At 45.4% G+C, this 14,426-nt stretch overlaps 1 protein-coding gene across 1 annotated transcript in view; it reads right to left on the bottom strand.

Annotated features, from left to right (window-relative positions):
* The window catches only part of TGFB2 (transforming growth factor beta 2), a 71,840-nt gene extending 57,445 nt beyond the window's left edge, over positions 1 to 14,395 (bottom strand). The window contains exon 1 of the mRNA XM_035321378.1: positions 13,237 to 14,395. Within this exon, the coding sequence (XP_035177269.1) occupies positions 13,237 to 13,579 (343 nt within the window). The 5' untranslated portion in view covers positions 13,580 to 14,395. The remainder of the gene's footprint in view (positions 1 to 13,236) is intronic.
* Between the last annotated feature and the right edge of the window lie 31 nt (positions 14,396 to 14,426).

The raw sequence follows: 14,426 nt of genomic DNA, 5'->3' as shown, positions 1-14,426 counted from the left end.
CTTTCTCTGCACTACGCTACTTTTTTGAGCAGCTCAATATCCTTCTTGTACTGAGGGGCCCAAAACTGACCACAATACTTAAGGTGCAGTCTCACCATTGCTAAGCACAGAAGGACAACCATAGAATCATAGAATGGTTTGGGTTGGAAGGGACCTTAAAGATAACCTAATTCCACGAACTTGCTGAGGGTGCACTCGATTCCACTGTCCATCTCACCAACAAAGATTTTAAACAGTGCCAGTCCTTGTACTGATCCCTGAGGAACACCACTCATTGATCTCCATTTGGACATTAAGTTGTTGACGACAGCTCTTTGAGTGTGATCATCCAACCAATTCCTTGTTCAACAAGTGGTCCATTTGTCAAATCCACATCTCTCCAATTTAGAGACAAGGACATCACGTGGAACAGTTTCCAATGCTTTGCACAAATCCAAGTAGATGACATCAGTTGCTCTTCCCCTATCCACCAATGTTGTAACCCTGTTGCAGAAGGCCACCAGATTTTTCAGGCATGATCTGCCCTCAGTGAAGCCATGTTGGCTGTCACCAGTCAGCTCATTATTTTCCATGTCCCTTATCACAGTTTCCAAGAAAATCTGCTCCATGATCCCCCCATGGCAGATAGGTGAGACTGACAGGGCTGTAGTTTGCTGGGTCTTCCTTTTTTCCCTTTTCAAAAATGAGGGTTATGTTTTCCCTCTTCCAGTCAGTGGGAACTTCACTGGACTGCCACAGCTTGTCAAATAGGATGGACAGTGGCTTAGCAACTAAAAGCACCAGTTCCCTTAGGACTTGTGGACGTATTGCATCAGGTCAAATACCTAGAGAGGGCCTACAAGAAAGCTGGGGAGAGACTCCTTTTCAGGGAGCACAGTGATACGACAAGGGGGAATGGCTTTAAACTAAAAGAAGGTAGACTTGGATTAGACATTAGGAAGAGATTCTTTACTATGAGGGTGGTGAGTCACTGGACCAGGTTGCCTGGATAAGTTGTGGATGCTCCATCCCCAGAAGTGTTCAAGGCCAGGATGAATGGGGCTTTGAGCAACCTAATCTAGTGAGAGGTGTCTCACATAGAACCATTCTATGATTTGATGACTTGTGCACCTTTAAGTTCCATAGAGGTCTTGAACCTGATCCCCTCCTACAGTGGGTGGTTCTTCATTCTCCCAGTCCCTGCCTTTGCCTTCTGGGGCTTGGGCTGTGTAATCAGAGCACTTGCCAGTGAAGGCTGAAGCAAAAAGGTCATTGAGTACCTCAGCCCTCTCCATATCCTGGGTAACCAGGTCTTCTGTTTCCTTTTAGAGTGGGCCCACAATTTCCCTAGTTTTCCTTTTAACACCGATGTACCTATAGAAGCATTTCTTGTTGCCCTTAATGTTCCTGGCCAAATTTACTTCTAAAAGGACCTTCGCTTTCCTAACCTGATCCCTGGTTGCTCGGATAATTGCTTTGTTTTCCTTCCAGGCTACCTGTCCTTGCTTCCACCCTCTGTAGCCTCATTTTTCTGCTTGAGTTTGGCCTAGAGCTCCTTGTTCATCCACACAGGCCTCCTGGTGTTTCTACCTGACTTCCTCTTTGTTGGGATGCATTGCTGCTGATCTTGGAGGAGATGATCCTTGAATATTTAACAGCTTTCTTGGGCCCCTCTTCCCTCCAGGGCTTTGGTCTACAGTACTCTACCAAAAAGATCCCTGAAGAGGACAAGGTCTGCTCTCCTGAAGTGCAGTTTACAAGTTTGTTGTGTACCCTCAGGATCATGAACTCCACCAAGACTGCCCTTGAGTTTTACATTTCCCACCATGCCCTCCTTGTTGGTGAGAATTAGGTCCAGCATAGCACATCTCCTCAACGGCTCCTCCATCACTTGGAGAAGAAAGTTATCATCCATGCATTCCAAGAACTTTCTGGATTGCCTATGCCCTACTGTGCTGTCCCTCCAACAGATAGTGGGGTGGTTGAAGTCCTCCATGAGAATCAGGGCTTGGGAATAAGCTGCTTCTATCTACCTATAGAGGGCCTCGTCTACTTGCTCTTCCTGATCACTTCCCAATTCCTTCTGACCACACTATTTCTGATACAAGCCAGGATGACACTGGTCTTCTTGGCCACCTGGGCACGCTGCTGGTTCATGTTGAGCTGGCTGTTGACCAGCACCCCTAGGTCCTTTTCTGCTGGGCAACTTTTGAGACACTCCTCCCCAGGCTGGTACCACTGCATGGAGTTGCTATGACCTAAGGGCAGCACCCAGCACGTAGCTTTGTTCAACAGCATGCAATTGGACTTGGCCCATTGATGTAGCCTATCCCGATCCCTCTGCAGAGACTTCCTACCCTCAAGCAGATCAACTGCCCCAACTATTCACCAAACTTCCTTTTCCTGCAGGTGCCTACACAATGGACACAAATTTGACAGTAGTCTTTGAAATAGCAAGTGAAGATTTAAACCACATTAAAGGCTAGAACTTGAAGCTCAACAACTTAAAACACCAAGATTCTTGTTTCTAATGAATATAATTAATCACTGGAAAAATCTACCAGATGTTATTTGAAGATCCTTTTAATTCCTTTTTAAAGGAATTAATTCAGATAAATTCTATGGCCTGGAAAACACCTAGGAAAACTGGAAGACCGTCAAGGTAGCATCTAGCTTTTTAATTGGTCAGTGTCCATTCAAAGTCTCCTTGAGCAACATGAGTCTCATCCTTCCTAAAGCACATTACAGTGCTCATTAGCTATGAGCAGACCTGGAACTTTATATCCCAAGCAGAACGTCTCCTCCCTGCTGAAAGGAGTATCTACTTCAGTTGAGTGGTAATACTGAGGTTCACTCAGAAACCTGCTTGCAGGCCTGGCCGTCATTACGCTAAGGCATTTCACATTCTGTGACTGTAATTTGCCTTATATTAAATAAGAATCAAGCCCTTCAGTTTTTATGCCACACCAAATTCAGATGAAGTCTTGCTCCAAAATGACATAGGAAGTGCCACAATAGAGATGATTTTCTTAGATAAAATATAAACCAAGTTCTTTATCTTCTTCTCTCTTGCCTCTTATTTATTTATTTATTTGTAAGACCTGTGGAGGTTGTTGAGTCTTCCCAGGCTTGAAAAACATGTAGTAAAAACGTGACACAAAACAACATCCAGGACATTTCTAATCAGCAAAGCAGGTTTACTTGACTCAGGCTTTATCTAAATAAAAGGCTAGGATTCTAAAAGACTACGAAGGAACCAGCAGGAGCGAAATTCCTAACTCCTTTAGGTGCTTCTTAAAACCCCAGCCACAATGATGGTTCTGCTTTCCTAAACAATCACTGCACAGATTCCGGTTTCAACAACACAAGAAAAAATCTGGAGTGCCTTTACCAACTCAAAATTAATTTGTTCTAACTTTTCATCCACGTAAAAAAAGAAATATACCTCAGAAGTTAACTCATTATTTCATGAGGCACTTTGTGACATATCAAGTCAGAAAGGCTTAATGTAAAACCACATGCTCTTCCATGCTATAAGCACAGCTCTTGTTCCCAAACTACTTGGCTTTCCAGCTTGTGAACTCAGCATTTATCATGCAACAAATTGACTTTCAGAAGTTGTTTTCTTGGCTCTGTATCTATTCAGAACTGACTTTCAAGATTTTATTGATAACATAAAAACACCTTGTTGGCTTAGGCCTGACCTTTCTTTACAGTCCATTGCTTAGGGATTTGCCACATTCTTATTCACAGCCTTTAGATTCCCCCCTGCTCTGGGTGCCAAGGTCTGATTTTATCCTTGTTTGTAAGAAGCCTCTGGACGTGGAGTGATGAGCTCCTAGACAAAAACTCACTGTGGGGAGGGTGATAGACATATATCATGGCATATTTATTTGCCAAGACCTTTGCAGTCATATGGTCATTTATTTTAGATAGGGGGAGGTGTGGAATATCTAGGAAGTAAAGGACATGAACTCATGCCTCCTATTCCGCAATTCTTGCCATATTGCTGCCATATGCTGTTCCCAGATGATATCTGCCCATCTGCCATCAAATGTTTCTATCAATAGGCTACTAAGGTGCTTATTTTTGATTTTGTTTTGTTTTGTTTTGTTTTGCAAAGCCTTATGCAGAATAGCAGAGTAATGTGTCCCAATATATCTTGAAGATGTGTCTGTTCTCTGAAACAAAGGAACAGCACTTAATGTCTGATCCAAAGAGTTTTGCAGTCAATGGAAAGACTTCCAGTGTTTTCAGCAGGCCTTGGACCAGGGCCCTTAATCTGGGGAACATACTCTCAAAAGGCGGAAAAACGGAAAGGTTTGGCTGTATCACATGTATAGCTGGCCTTGTGGCAAGTGTGCATTAGGCAGATTCCCTTCCAGACTCTACCTCAACAAATACACTTCCAGCCAGAGAAAATTAAGTCTCCCAATAAAGTGGGTAAATAATAGGACTCCAACTTGGAAAGAGGTAAGTTCCTTCAGACACATGATAGTGTTGTAACTCAGCCTCTGGCCACCTTTATAAAGATCTCTTTTTCTATATCCTTTTGGGGCTCTTTTCTTCACTGATTTGCAAGGGGGATGTGAAGTTTCCAAATACATTGCTCCTAGCATTGAGGAGACGTGTAAGCTGCAATGGAAGAATCCAGATTAAAAGAGGGAGAGACAGCTCATACCCCCAGCAATCTGTTTGAGTCCATCCTAAATGAGACTAAGCTGTTCACTTAGCTCCCTTGCTTTCCAAATTGTATATCCTGGCAGGGAGCCTCTCTGTTCCTATCGCACCACCAGATCAGAGCAGCAGATTTATTTTCAAGAAAGCTGGAACTTGTTTCTCACTCGCAAACCTAAAGCTGTATGTACTGTCTGCTGCAATAGCCTGCCATTATATGCTAGGTAAACACGCAACAAGCACAACAAATGAAACATACAGGCATCTTTCAGCGTCCCTCAATGTTGAAATGTGGCTACTTCACTTCCAAAGTGTGCATCAGGGAAAAAAAATGATATGGAGCAGTGATTGGCACAAGACATATATAGCCCTTGCTCTGCCAGGGAGGCCCAGAGCCAACTATGACAGCCAAAAAAACTGGGCTGGATCACTCAGAGATTGGGCAAGAATGAGAACACCAAGGATCTGCATGGATCCAACACATCTCCAGGCAGATTAAAATGTCCTATCACGTTGGAGAACATAATACACTGTTTATCCTTCCCTGAGGGCAAATACCCCCTATGGAAGCATTGCCTGTAGGCATATGGATAAAGAAACAAACTGCTGGTATCATACGTGTCAGTGGACCTGACCCCACTCTCCACAAATTTTTCTTACTGGGTATTCATGAAGTCATATGATCCAGTCAACTGGACTGATTCCTGCACCAACTTCTTGAAGCGTAAATGCTAGGCGCTGCGATACAAAGGGAAGAAGGAGCCCACCGCTGCATGCAAAGAGGGTAAATTTCCTGAGTGGTGTTTATATGCCACTTGGGAGATCAAAACTTCTGCAGGCATTATTCTTCCTAGCGCACATCTGGGTACTCCTGTAGAAGTTCTTCATCACTGCTTACCCAAATCACCCCAGAGTTAATGCATACATTAGATTGGACAATGCTTGCCCATACAGGCAAGGGCTACTCTTTGATTAGTTTGGGGGTATAGGAAATTATCTGGAAGCACAATGGCAGGCTCAGGCTTATTAAGTATTATTGCCCAGAAACTTTCATTAAGTATGGGATTGCTAGGTACTCTCCAACCACTTCAAAACAGTCAGGGCTGCTAATACCTACTAGTACCTCACTCTCCTAAGTACAGCGTCCACCCATGGGGCTGTTGGTCCCACCCCCACCCAGTGAAAACCAGCATGTTCTGATTGCTATCTCTCAATCATCGCTATAGTAAAGGTAAGTTACCAGCACTACTTCAGCTGAGCTAGCTGCTGAATTGCAAATGCTATATGTAAACAAAAACAAGCAAGAGAAGGAACTTCAGCAGGCTTAGGTTGCCTTTTAAAATTCAAGGCAAGGGTTTAAAAGAGATGAAGCCAGGGAAAACATTGGATGCTAACACCAGCCAAACAGGGAAAAATAACGAAGTTGTAAGACCAAAAAACTGAAATGGAAAGAATGACAGATTTACTGCTGCATTTGATGCACATAACCACTGATAGACTCTCCCCAGGAAGTGTTGAAATTACCATCACTGAAATGAATCCAGAAGCTAAAAATTAAATTATCCTTCCCAGAACATTCCAATTTGGGCTTTGGCAACACCAGATGTTTTAATGCTCTTAAATATATGCACGCGCGTGAGCGCGCGCATGCACACATGCACACATACATACTTAAGTACAGTATCCTCTTTCACACAAGACCTCCCTCCTGGTTTTCACAAAGTCAAACTGAATGTACGGTCATTTTGCAGTCCTTTCTTCAAAGTCTCTGTTCAAAAGCACAACTGTCAAATTAAGCAATCAATAAGGAGTCTTACAGCAGCTCCAAGTTATGAATGAATGGCTATTTGTGAACTCGCCTGTCAAGACAGATGCGGTATTTGTCAGTGCAGCGTGGGTTAGATATGGTGGGAAGGAGCCAAACAAACAAAGCAAAAGGTCAATATCACAACATTTCCCTATTTGCCTCCCCTCAGCTTGCCTAAAAGGATGCTACAGCTTTTGATGAAGCGTAATACAGTACCCTATTTACATGCAACTTATAATGCTTATTTGAAAAGAAATATTTTCACAAGACAAGTAAAAGAAAAATGTGTGCCAGGGGTTGAAGAGCATGAACTTTTGTGTGTAAAGGACAGAGGGACAAATCCAAGATTAACAGAAAACAACACATCTTTAGAAACTTTGTGATACTTGAATTGAGACCACCCTATGGAAACTGAAATATCATGCATTGTTTTTCTTGCATTAAAACATGTTATAACACCAAAGCTCTCTCATCTTTCAAATTAAAACCTGAACGACAGAGAGATGTTCTAAAGGTCCTCTCCAACACTCAGAGCCCTAACTCTGCTGCAGGGACTGCTGCAAGGTTTTGCATCCCCTGAAAACCAAGCATGGATGCTAAAGAACCCATACAGCAATATTGGAGGTATTTCAGCAGTGCCTGTCTACTGACAGTGAACAAGCAGCCTCTCTGTGCTGCTGACCAAGCTCATCTCCACCTGTCTCTCTTCACAAGGAGCTGGGAGCTTTCCAAGCAACATGCATGAGCTGCTGTGCAGTTCAGAAAAGCTGACCCTTTTAGAGGACACTCTGCTACCCAAAGATGAAACTTTTCCATTCCGGACCAACTTGCAGAGCACCAAAAACACATAAAAACCTGCTCACCTGACAGGTCTAACGGAGCCAGGTTTAGCACTTCATTTCTCCGATGTGACCCTGTGCTATTTGAGCTCAGAGAACCACAGTACTAAATGAAGTCATGAGTCATTCAGAAACTCTAAAACAACTGGTCACACTGGAAGAAGATAAAGCATAACCCTTCATGCTAAGTTTCTTCAATTCCTCATCCTCTTGTCACAGACAAATCTTTGAGTTTCTCCTCTACACCCTTCAGCTGTATTTCTTGTATGGCTCGGTACCCAGCTGCAGTCACTAAACAGCAGCAAGGACAGTGAAGACAAGCATGGAGGAGGCATTTCAAGAGGAACCATAGCTGCTCTGGATGGCCTGCCAACTGACAGCAATGACAGAGATAGGCATCAGTCAAGAGCACAGACCAAAAAAGAAACAAACAGCCTGGGGTGGAAGGCAAAATGCAAACTTCCTCTAAACAAAAGACCAAAACAAAAAAATCAGCCTAAACAAATCAGCCGAAACATCCACAGCACAGCACTGCATTAAGTAATACCTGGGGAGTGCATCATTCTCCAGCCAAAAGCTGCCTGCTCAAAAACATGCAGCATGTAGTTTCACAACAGGAATGGAAACACTTGTACCTTGACTAATGACTTGTTTTGTCACGATACGCTGGGCTTTTCCTCTTCATCTGCAGAACAGGAGCAGCCTAGCAGAAATCCTGCAAAGGCAGAAGTGGCCAGCTGCCCAACAGGGTAAGGCCTTTTCAGGATCACAGGGCTACTGAAGAGCCTTTTCTTTCCTCTATGAAAAACCTTGTACCGTATATCCTCCTGACTGGTCTCTGATGCCTAAATGACAGATTTCAAAGAAGTACGAGGGATTTGAGCTGTCTGGCTTTCCTTATCCCCTGTAAACCAGGCCCCAGGTTCAGGAAACTAATTAGGCACGCACATAACTTTAGTGTTAATGAGTCTATTCATGCATGTGAAGCTCTGCATGTGTTTCAGCACCTTTCTGAAGAAGTTCACTAAGGACAATAGCCCAGAGTCCTCATCCATCTTTTTGCTCAGCAATTTTGCAAGCAAGAACCTCACGCTCACAGAAATACCCGTGAAGTTACAACTTCAAAATAATGCAATCATGCACTATTGTTCTGATGCTGTGCACCAAGGATGATTTTGGGTAAAACTGGAGGCTGATGAAGATTAAGATGGTGCTCTGTTGTTTTTGCACAATTGCGTATTCCCACCCAGTCCTACAGTCAAGCAGAGCCAGCAAGAGCAGCACCAGCACTGGGCATTCCCAGCAGACCTCCAGCCCTGAGCTCCGTTATTTATGGGAGAGCTTCACGAAGCATCAGAAGGCAACTACACGTTTCCAGACAGGTCTCTGGTACTGTAAAAGTCTCACACCACCAACAGGCTGGGGCAGCAGGGGCAGTGATACTCATCTAACCTTTTCACTCAACAAATGACAGGGTGGACGTGTCTCTTTAAAACAGACACTAGAGATAAAAACCTAGGAGGGCTGCAACAACAGCTTTGGACAACAGCTCTATGTTTTTCTTGCAGGTCTTCTCAACTTTCAGTAGTGGGAGCTGAAAGAGGGACACAGGTCTTTTGCATTTCTGTAGATGTAGGTTTCCGCCTCCAGAAGAAATGCAGTGAGGTGGATTTACCGTGCCAGACCATGACCTCCCCCCTCTCCCAGCCTGGAGCCCTACTCCCAGCAAGTAACTGATGATTCAGAAGGCAGTCAGGAAACACACACACTGCACCCAACCATCTGCTTGATACGAGTGGGAGTTGAAGAAGAGAGCTCCCTTTGATTTTGGCTGTACTCGGTTAGCACACCAGAACATGTTATTTTATTATCCCCCGTAGCACGTAGATGACTACTGTCCAGAAAATAACCCTGCCTCTTTTTAAAGCCATCTGCAATTTCCTGTTTTCTACATCCCCACATAGGAAGACTGTAATACGTGCCATTCATGAACAAAGAACTGTTCCTCCCACGTCTCTCCTCAGGGAAGCCCTCACATTGCTTCAGGTCCTCTGTGCAAATGACAGCAAGCCTGGTGAACGTGCAGTAGGCATCCAGAGCCCTACCGTAAGGTCAGCATAGCTCGAAGGTTTTAAACTACACTGCTCCTCTTAAGACTCTTTCCGTATCATTAACAACATAGGAAATCCTGGAAGATTAAGTTCTCTGTTCTGCTAAATGCAAACACACGTGAGCTGCACAGTTGTAGCTGTTCATGTCATGGTGATGATGCTGGTGGTGCTGGGAGGCCAGAGCTGCTCCCACACCAGCAGCTCTTGTACCCTGCAGACAAGGAGCCCACATAAATATAATTACTGGTAAATTGAGTCCTTGTTGATAAAGTAGAAGCATGTCATTGTGCCCAGTCAGTTTATAATGTTGTCTTTCATTAGGTGAACGCTCATGAGAATGACAATCTATGTAAAGCAATATTCATGGCACCGAGCTCCTGAAATGACAAATCCTACCACCAACCTCAGGCAGGAACCTGGGGAGGCAACTGTACACTAACACAGTTCAAAATCCATGCAAAAGCAGGACCAAGCCCAGAACTGTGATTTCCTGGGCTACTGAGTCCTGACAGACCTATCTCCCACCATGCAGAACATTGAAAATATACATGACTGAGGCTTAAACCATCAGTAATGACCAACTCATTGACTGTGATGAAACTTGCCACGAATAAAAACTACAGAATCGGTCCCCACCCCCTGCATACACGTGTTGCCTCCTTTTCTTTAGTGTCCCAGGTATGCCCTAGTAATGCAATTTGTAATACATAACTGTGCTGGCATTAAATTTCTGTTTATTTTCAGTGCAATGATGATTATTCAGCCTCGAATCAATAATTAAGTTAGGTATCAGGCCCCAGATGATCAATGAGGAACTGATAAGTAACAAAACCTCTAACATGACTTGACCTCTGGCTGCCAACTGGTCTTGGGAGAGATTTAAACTCCCAGACTTCAATCCATGTTGTCACAAGCACAACACACGCAGGCATGCTTCACAAACAAAAGCCTTTGGGTTTTTCACAACCTCTTTATAGTATTTTTTCTGCCACCACTTTTCATGTCAGTTGACTTTGGGTCCAGTAGTCCCCAGATTGCTGAATTTTCACACTAGATGTGTCTTTAACCTCAAGTAGACTGTCAAGCCAGATGCCCCCTTACTTCCTCTGTGCACACTATCAGTAAACCTTAGCATAACTCTACTTTGAGTCTTAAACTAACAGCATGTGAAAAGATTAATATGAATAAATTCAAAACTAATCAGATCCCTTCTTTAAATGTTGACACAGTATTATTTATATCCCATAAATACCTTCTTGACTAAAATTCTTCCCAGGAGATTGGCACCTTGCCAGTTCTATTCATATTTACTGTATTTATACAGTACAGTTGGCCAAGGATAATATTTAAGACAAAATATGCCTTAGGGTATATACAATATCTCCTATAGTTTTCCTTTTAAAACTCCTCATTGCTAAAAATATTTAGACTGAACTTTATGAAATGCCCCACAAAGACCTATCAGCAATCTGTAGTGATATATTACTGACTATGAGTATAATTAGAGCATATTTGTAATACTTGGGTTGTAGTCAGTTGCTGAACGCTAACAACTTGTGGTAAGAACTGAACCACTGATCTTTCCCATGCCTTCCTCCCGGCAGATTGTGACCTCCAGCGTGTCCGTGCTGATCCCCTTCTCCCCCAAGTGCAGCAGAAGCTGCAGAGTTAAAAAAATCCGCTCCAAGATGCCTCGCAGCAAGCACCCAGGGCCGCCAGAGCTGTGCTTCCAAGATCTTCCTTTAAAATATGGTGGAGTGATTTCTTCCTTGCTGTCTTTTTTGGAAAGGTTCACTCCGTCCAGTATAACTAGAGAGCAGTGGAAAAACAGTTAACCTACTTACTCTGATGTTCGCAACAGCACTTGCACAGTAGTACTGGATCGGCTGCTGCAGGGCCCTCTGATCCCAAACTTGTGATGCACTCTGTTGGTAGATACCTGCAATCTCCTTTGCTCGTCCAAAACCTCGATCGATCCTTCAGTAAAAATCTGGCCTCCACTGCCGTTTTAAAAATAGATCCTCTTTTGTCAGTGCCATCCAAGTCACACACCACAGATATTTTAATTTTCTGGAAAGTCTGTGGCTGTATTTAGGACTACCAATTCTCTGCCGCTTGCTCACGCCAGGGAAAAGGACAGATGTGTGGTCAGGACTGAGGCGTTTTACCTTCAGTGACAGCCACAGGGTCAACTCCACCGCTAACAGCCTCCCTAACCTTTGTTCAGAGGTGCTCATCACTCTGCTCGGGACATGACCTGGTAGGTCTCAAACCAAAAGCACTGACTTACACCAGCAAAACCCTACTGCATGCTCTAGTAGAAAACTGACACGGTTTCTGTGTTCTCGCTATTGCTGTGAATTACACGGCACCTCCTTGCTCATACCCACTTGGCTCCAGATAGATATTTTTTTAAAAAAGTATTTCTTCCCTCAGGCTAACAAGGGTGGAGTGTATTTATCATGGCTATTAGGGATGGTGCCATAATTACAATAATAAAATGGCTCTGACTGCCAGGGTGTCCTGTACCTGATGCTGTCATTTAACAATAAAGGGAGAAAGGGAGGCAGCTGCACTGAGCGTGGGGTTTGGATACCTTGGCTGGCATCCTGGGACTCTCACATGCAAGACAGAGCAAGCCCCAGAGCTACAACTTGCTAAACTAAAAATAAATAGGAGAAAATGCAATTAGAAACTCTAAGATAAAGTTACCAAGATGGCTGCATTATCTATTTAAGCAAGAGGTACATGCTTTTCAAAACCAGACAGTAAGTATATAGGGCATCAAGTGGCGGGGGAGGGAAGAGAGAGGGAAGGGAACGAAATGAAAAGAGTACGGGCTCGACTTTGGATACGCGAACGGTGGAGTTATTTTCTGCTTCTGGTATTTCACTTTCCTCGGTATGATGATGATCTAGATTCTTTTAAGGGAGTGCAGTGCAGTGCTTTTTCTTCCTTTTTTTTTTTTTTTCCTGTACACTTAAACTTCACTACCAAAACAAAAAGGCACGTCGTCACGATTATTAATCACGCTAAGTGGATTTGGTCAGCACAGAGCATTTGTACCCTTCTACTGTGCACAACGTGGCGTGGATCATCAGAAAGTCGTTAATAACAGCAAAAAGGCAGACGGGCTGAGACAGGTTCCAAGAACCGAGGCTAACCAGAAGGGAAAACTTTTCCTGTACCTGAAATGAAAGCGCCCATGAACTGAACTGGGCGGCTAGTTACAGCTGGAAGAGGAGGGAGGATGTCTGTACCTCGGTCCTCACCGAGTACTGATCTGCACAGCGTCTGCAGGACAATGTGCCGGAGGGACACAGAGAGAAGGGAAGGCAAGCCGGCGGTGAATTTTTTTTCCTATTTTTTTTCTAGACCTCCTTTTCTTTTCAGTTATGGAGAGATGGAAACCTGCCCAATCCAGACACTCCAAGGGAAACAACAGCAATGGAAAGATATTGGCTCTTTTCGGAGGTTGCACACGGGGCTATGGGAGAGCCGAGCCGGTGCTGGGGTGGGGAGCGGGATCCCAGGTGGGGGGCAGCCGTGCTCAAGTAGGTGGCAGTGCAGGTACCCTGCGGGGCTCCTGGATGACCCGAGGGTGTCTGAAACCCCAGGAATCTGGGGGCAGCTGAGCCCCCCACACCGTTCACATTCATATCCCCCCCACCTAAAAGAAACCCTATAAGCAACCATCTAAGACGCTGAGGATTAGAGCAGAAAAGGAGGAATACGATGCACGGGGCTGGTACTTCAAGGCGGTGGGCACTGCCAAGCCTTGGAGGCAAAATTACACGCACATGCACAAACGCAGAAGACTTACTTTCGGGGTAAAAAGGCTGCATGTCTATTTTGTAAACTTCTTTAGCATAATACTCCTCGTCGCTCCTCTCCCTTTCGCAAGTGGCAGCTCTGTGGTTGGCTTTCTCTTGCAGCAGGTCCCTGGTGCTGTTGTAGATGGAGATGACCTCCGGGGGCACCTCCTCGGGCTCGGGGTACTCATCCGGGGGGCTGGTGAGCTTCAGTTTGCTCAGGATCTGCCCCCGGATCGCCTCGATCCTCTTGCGCATAAACTGATCCATGTCGAGGGTGCTGCAGGTAGACAGGCTGAGAGCCACGGTGGCCAGATCCAGGGTGAGAAACACGCTCAGGAGATAGCAGTGCATTTTAAGTGTTTAAATACAGCGCCCCCCAAAAAAAGAGTGACTTTAACAACTAACAACAACAACGGAGGGGAAAAAAATATTAAAAAATATCAAGGGGATGTGTGCAAACAAAGGGAAGATCTGCAGACAAAATGCAGTTAAAAACCGGACCGCAAGGACGGCTTGCGATCGAAAAACGCACGGGAGGCGTCAGTGAAAAAAAAAAAATCACAAAAAAAAAAACACAATAATAATACAAAAAAGGAGCTACGATTGGATGAAATTCGGAGGGGCGAAAAAATAAAATAGAGTAAGACGGGGGTGTAGGAGGGGGAACAAACCGATAAACAAACCCGCGAGTCGCGTAAGTCGGAAAAGAGGCTGTTCTCAGCGAGCTGGCGAGCAGGGTGGAAAACGCACACAGGCACCAAAAAAAAAAAAAAAAAAAAAAGAGGAGGAAAAAGAGGAGGGAAGGAGGGAGGGAGGGAAGGAGGGAAGAAGTGATGGGTACGGCAGGGCGCTGCGGCACCGGGGGAGGCGCGCACGTGTGCGGCCGGCGGCGCGCAGCCCCTGGCCCCGGCAGCGAGCGGTGCTGCTGCTGCTGCTGCTGCTGCTGCTGCTGCTGCTGGTGGCGGTGGTGCTGCTGCTGCTCCGGCCGCCCGCCTCCCGCCGGCTGCTGCCTGCGCCCCGCGCCGCATGCACCGACCCACCCCCGCCCGGGCCGCTGCGCTTTTTTCGCAGCTCCCTCCTCTTCCTCCTCCTTCCGCCGCGCTCCGCCAGGCAGCGCCGCCGCCGCCTCCCCGGCAGCAGCGTCCCGGGGCCGCGCCGCGCCGCTGCCCCCCCCGGCGGCTCCCCCCCGGCGCCCCCC

Source organism: Oxyura jamaicensis, chromosome 3, assembly GCF_011077185.1.
Source record: "Oxyura jamaicensis isolate SHBP4307 breed ruddy duck chromosome 3, BPBGC_Ojam_1.0, whole genome shotgun sequence".
Lineage (NCBI taxonomy): Eukaryota > Metazoa > Chordata > Aves > Anseriformes > Anatidae > Oxyura > Oxyura jamaicensis.
The sequence above is the reverse complement of the archived record's forward strand: the minus strand, read 5'-3'. Positions and strand labels throughout refer to the sequence as shown.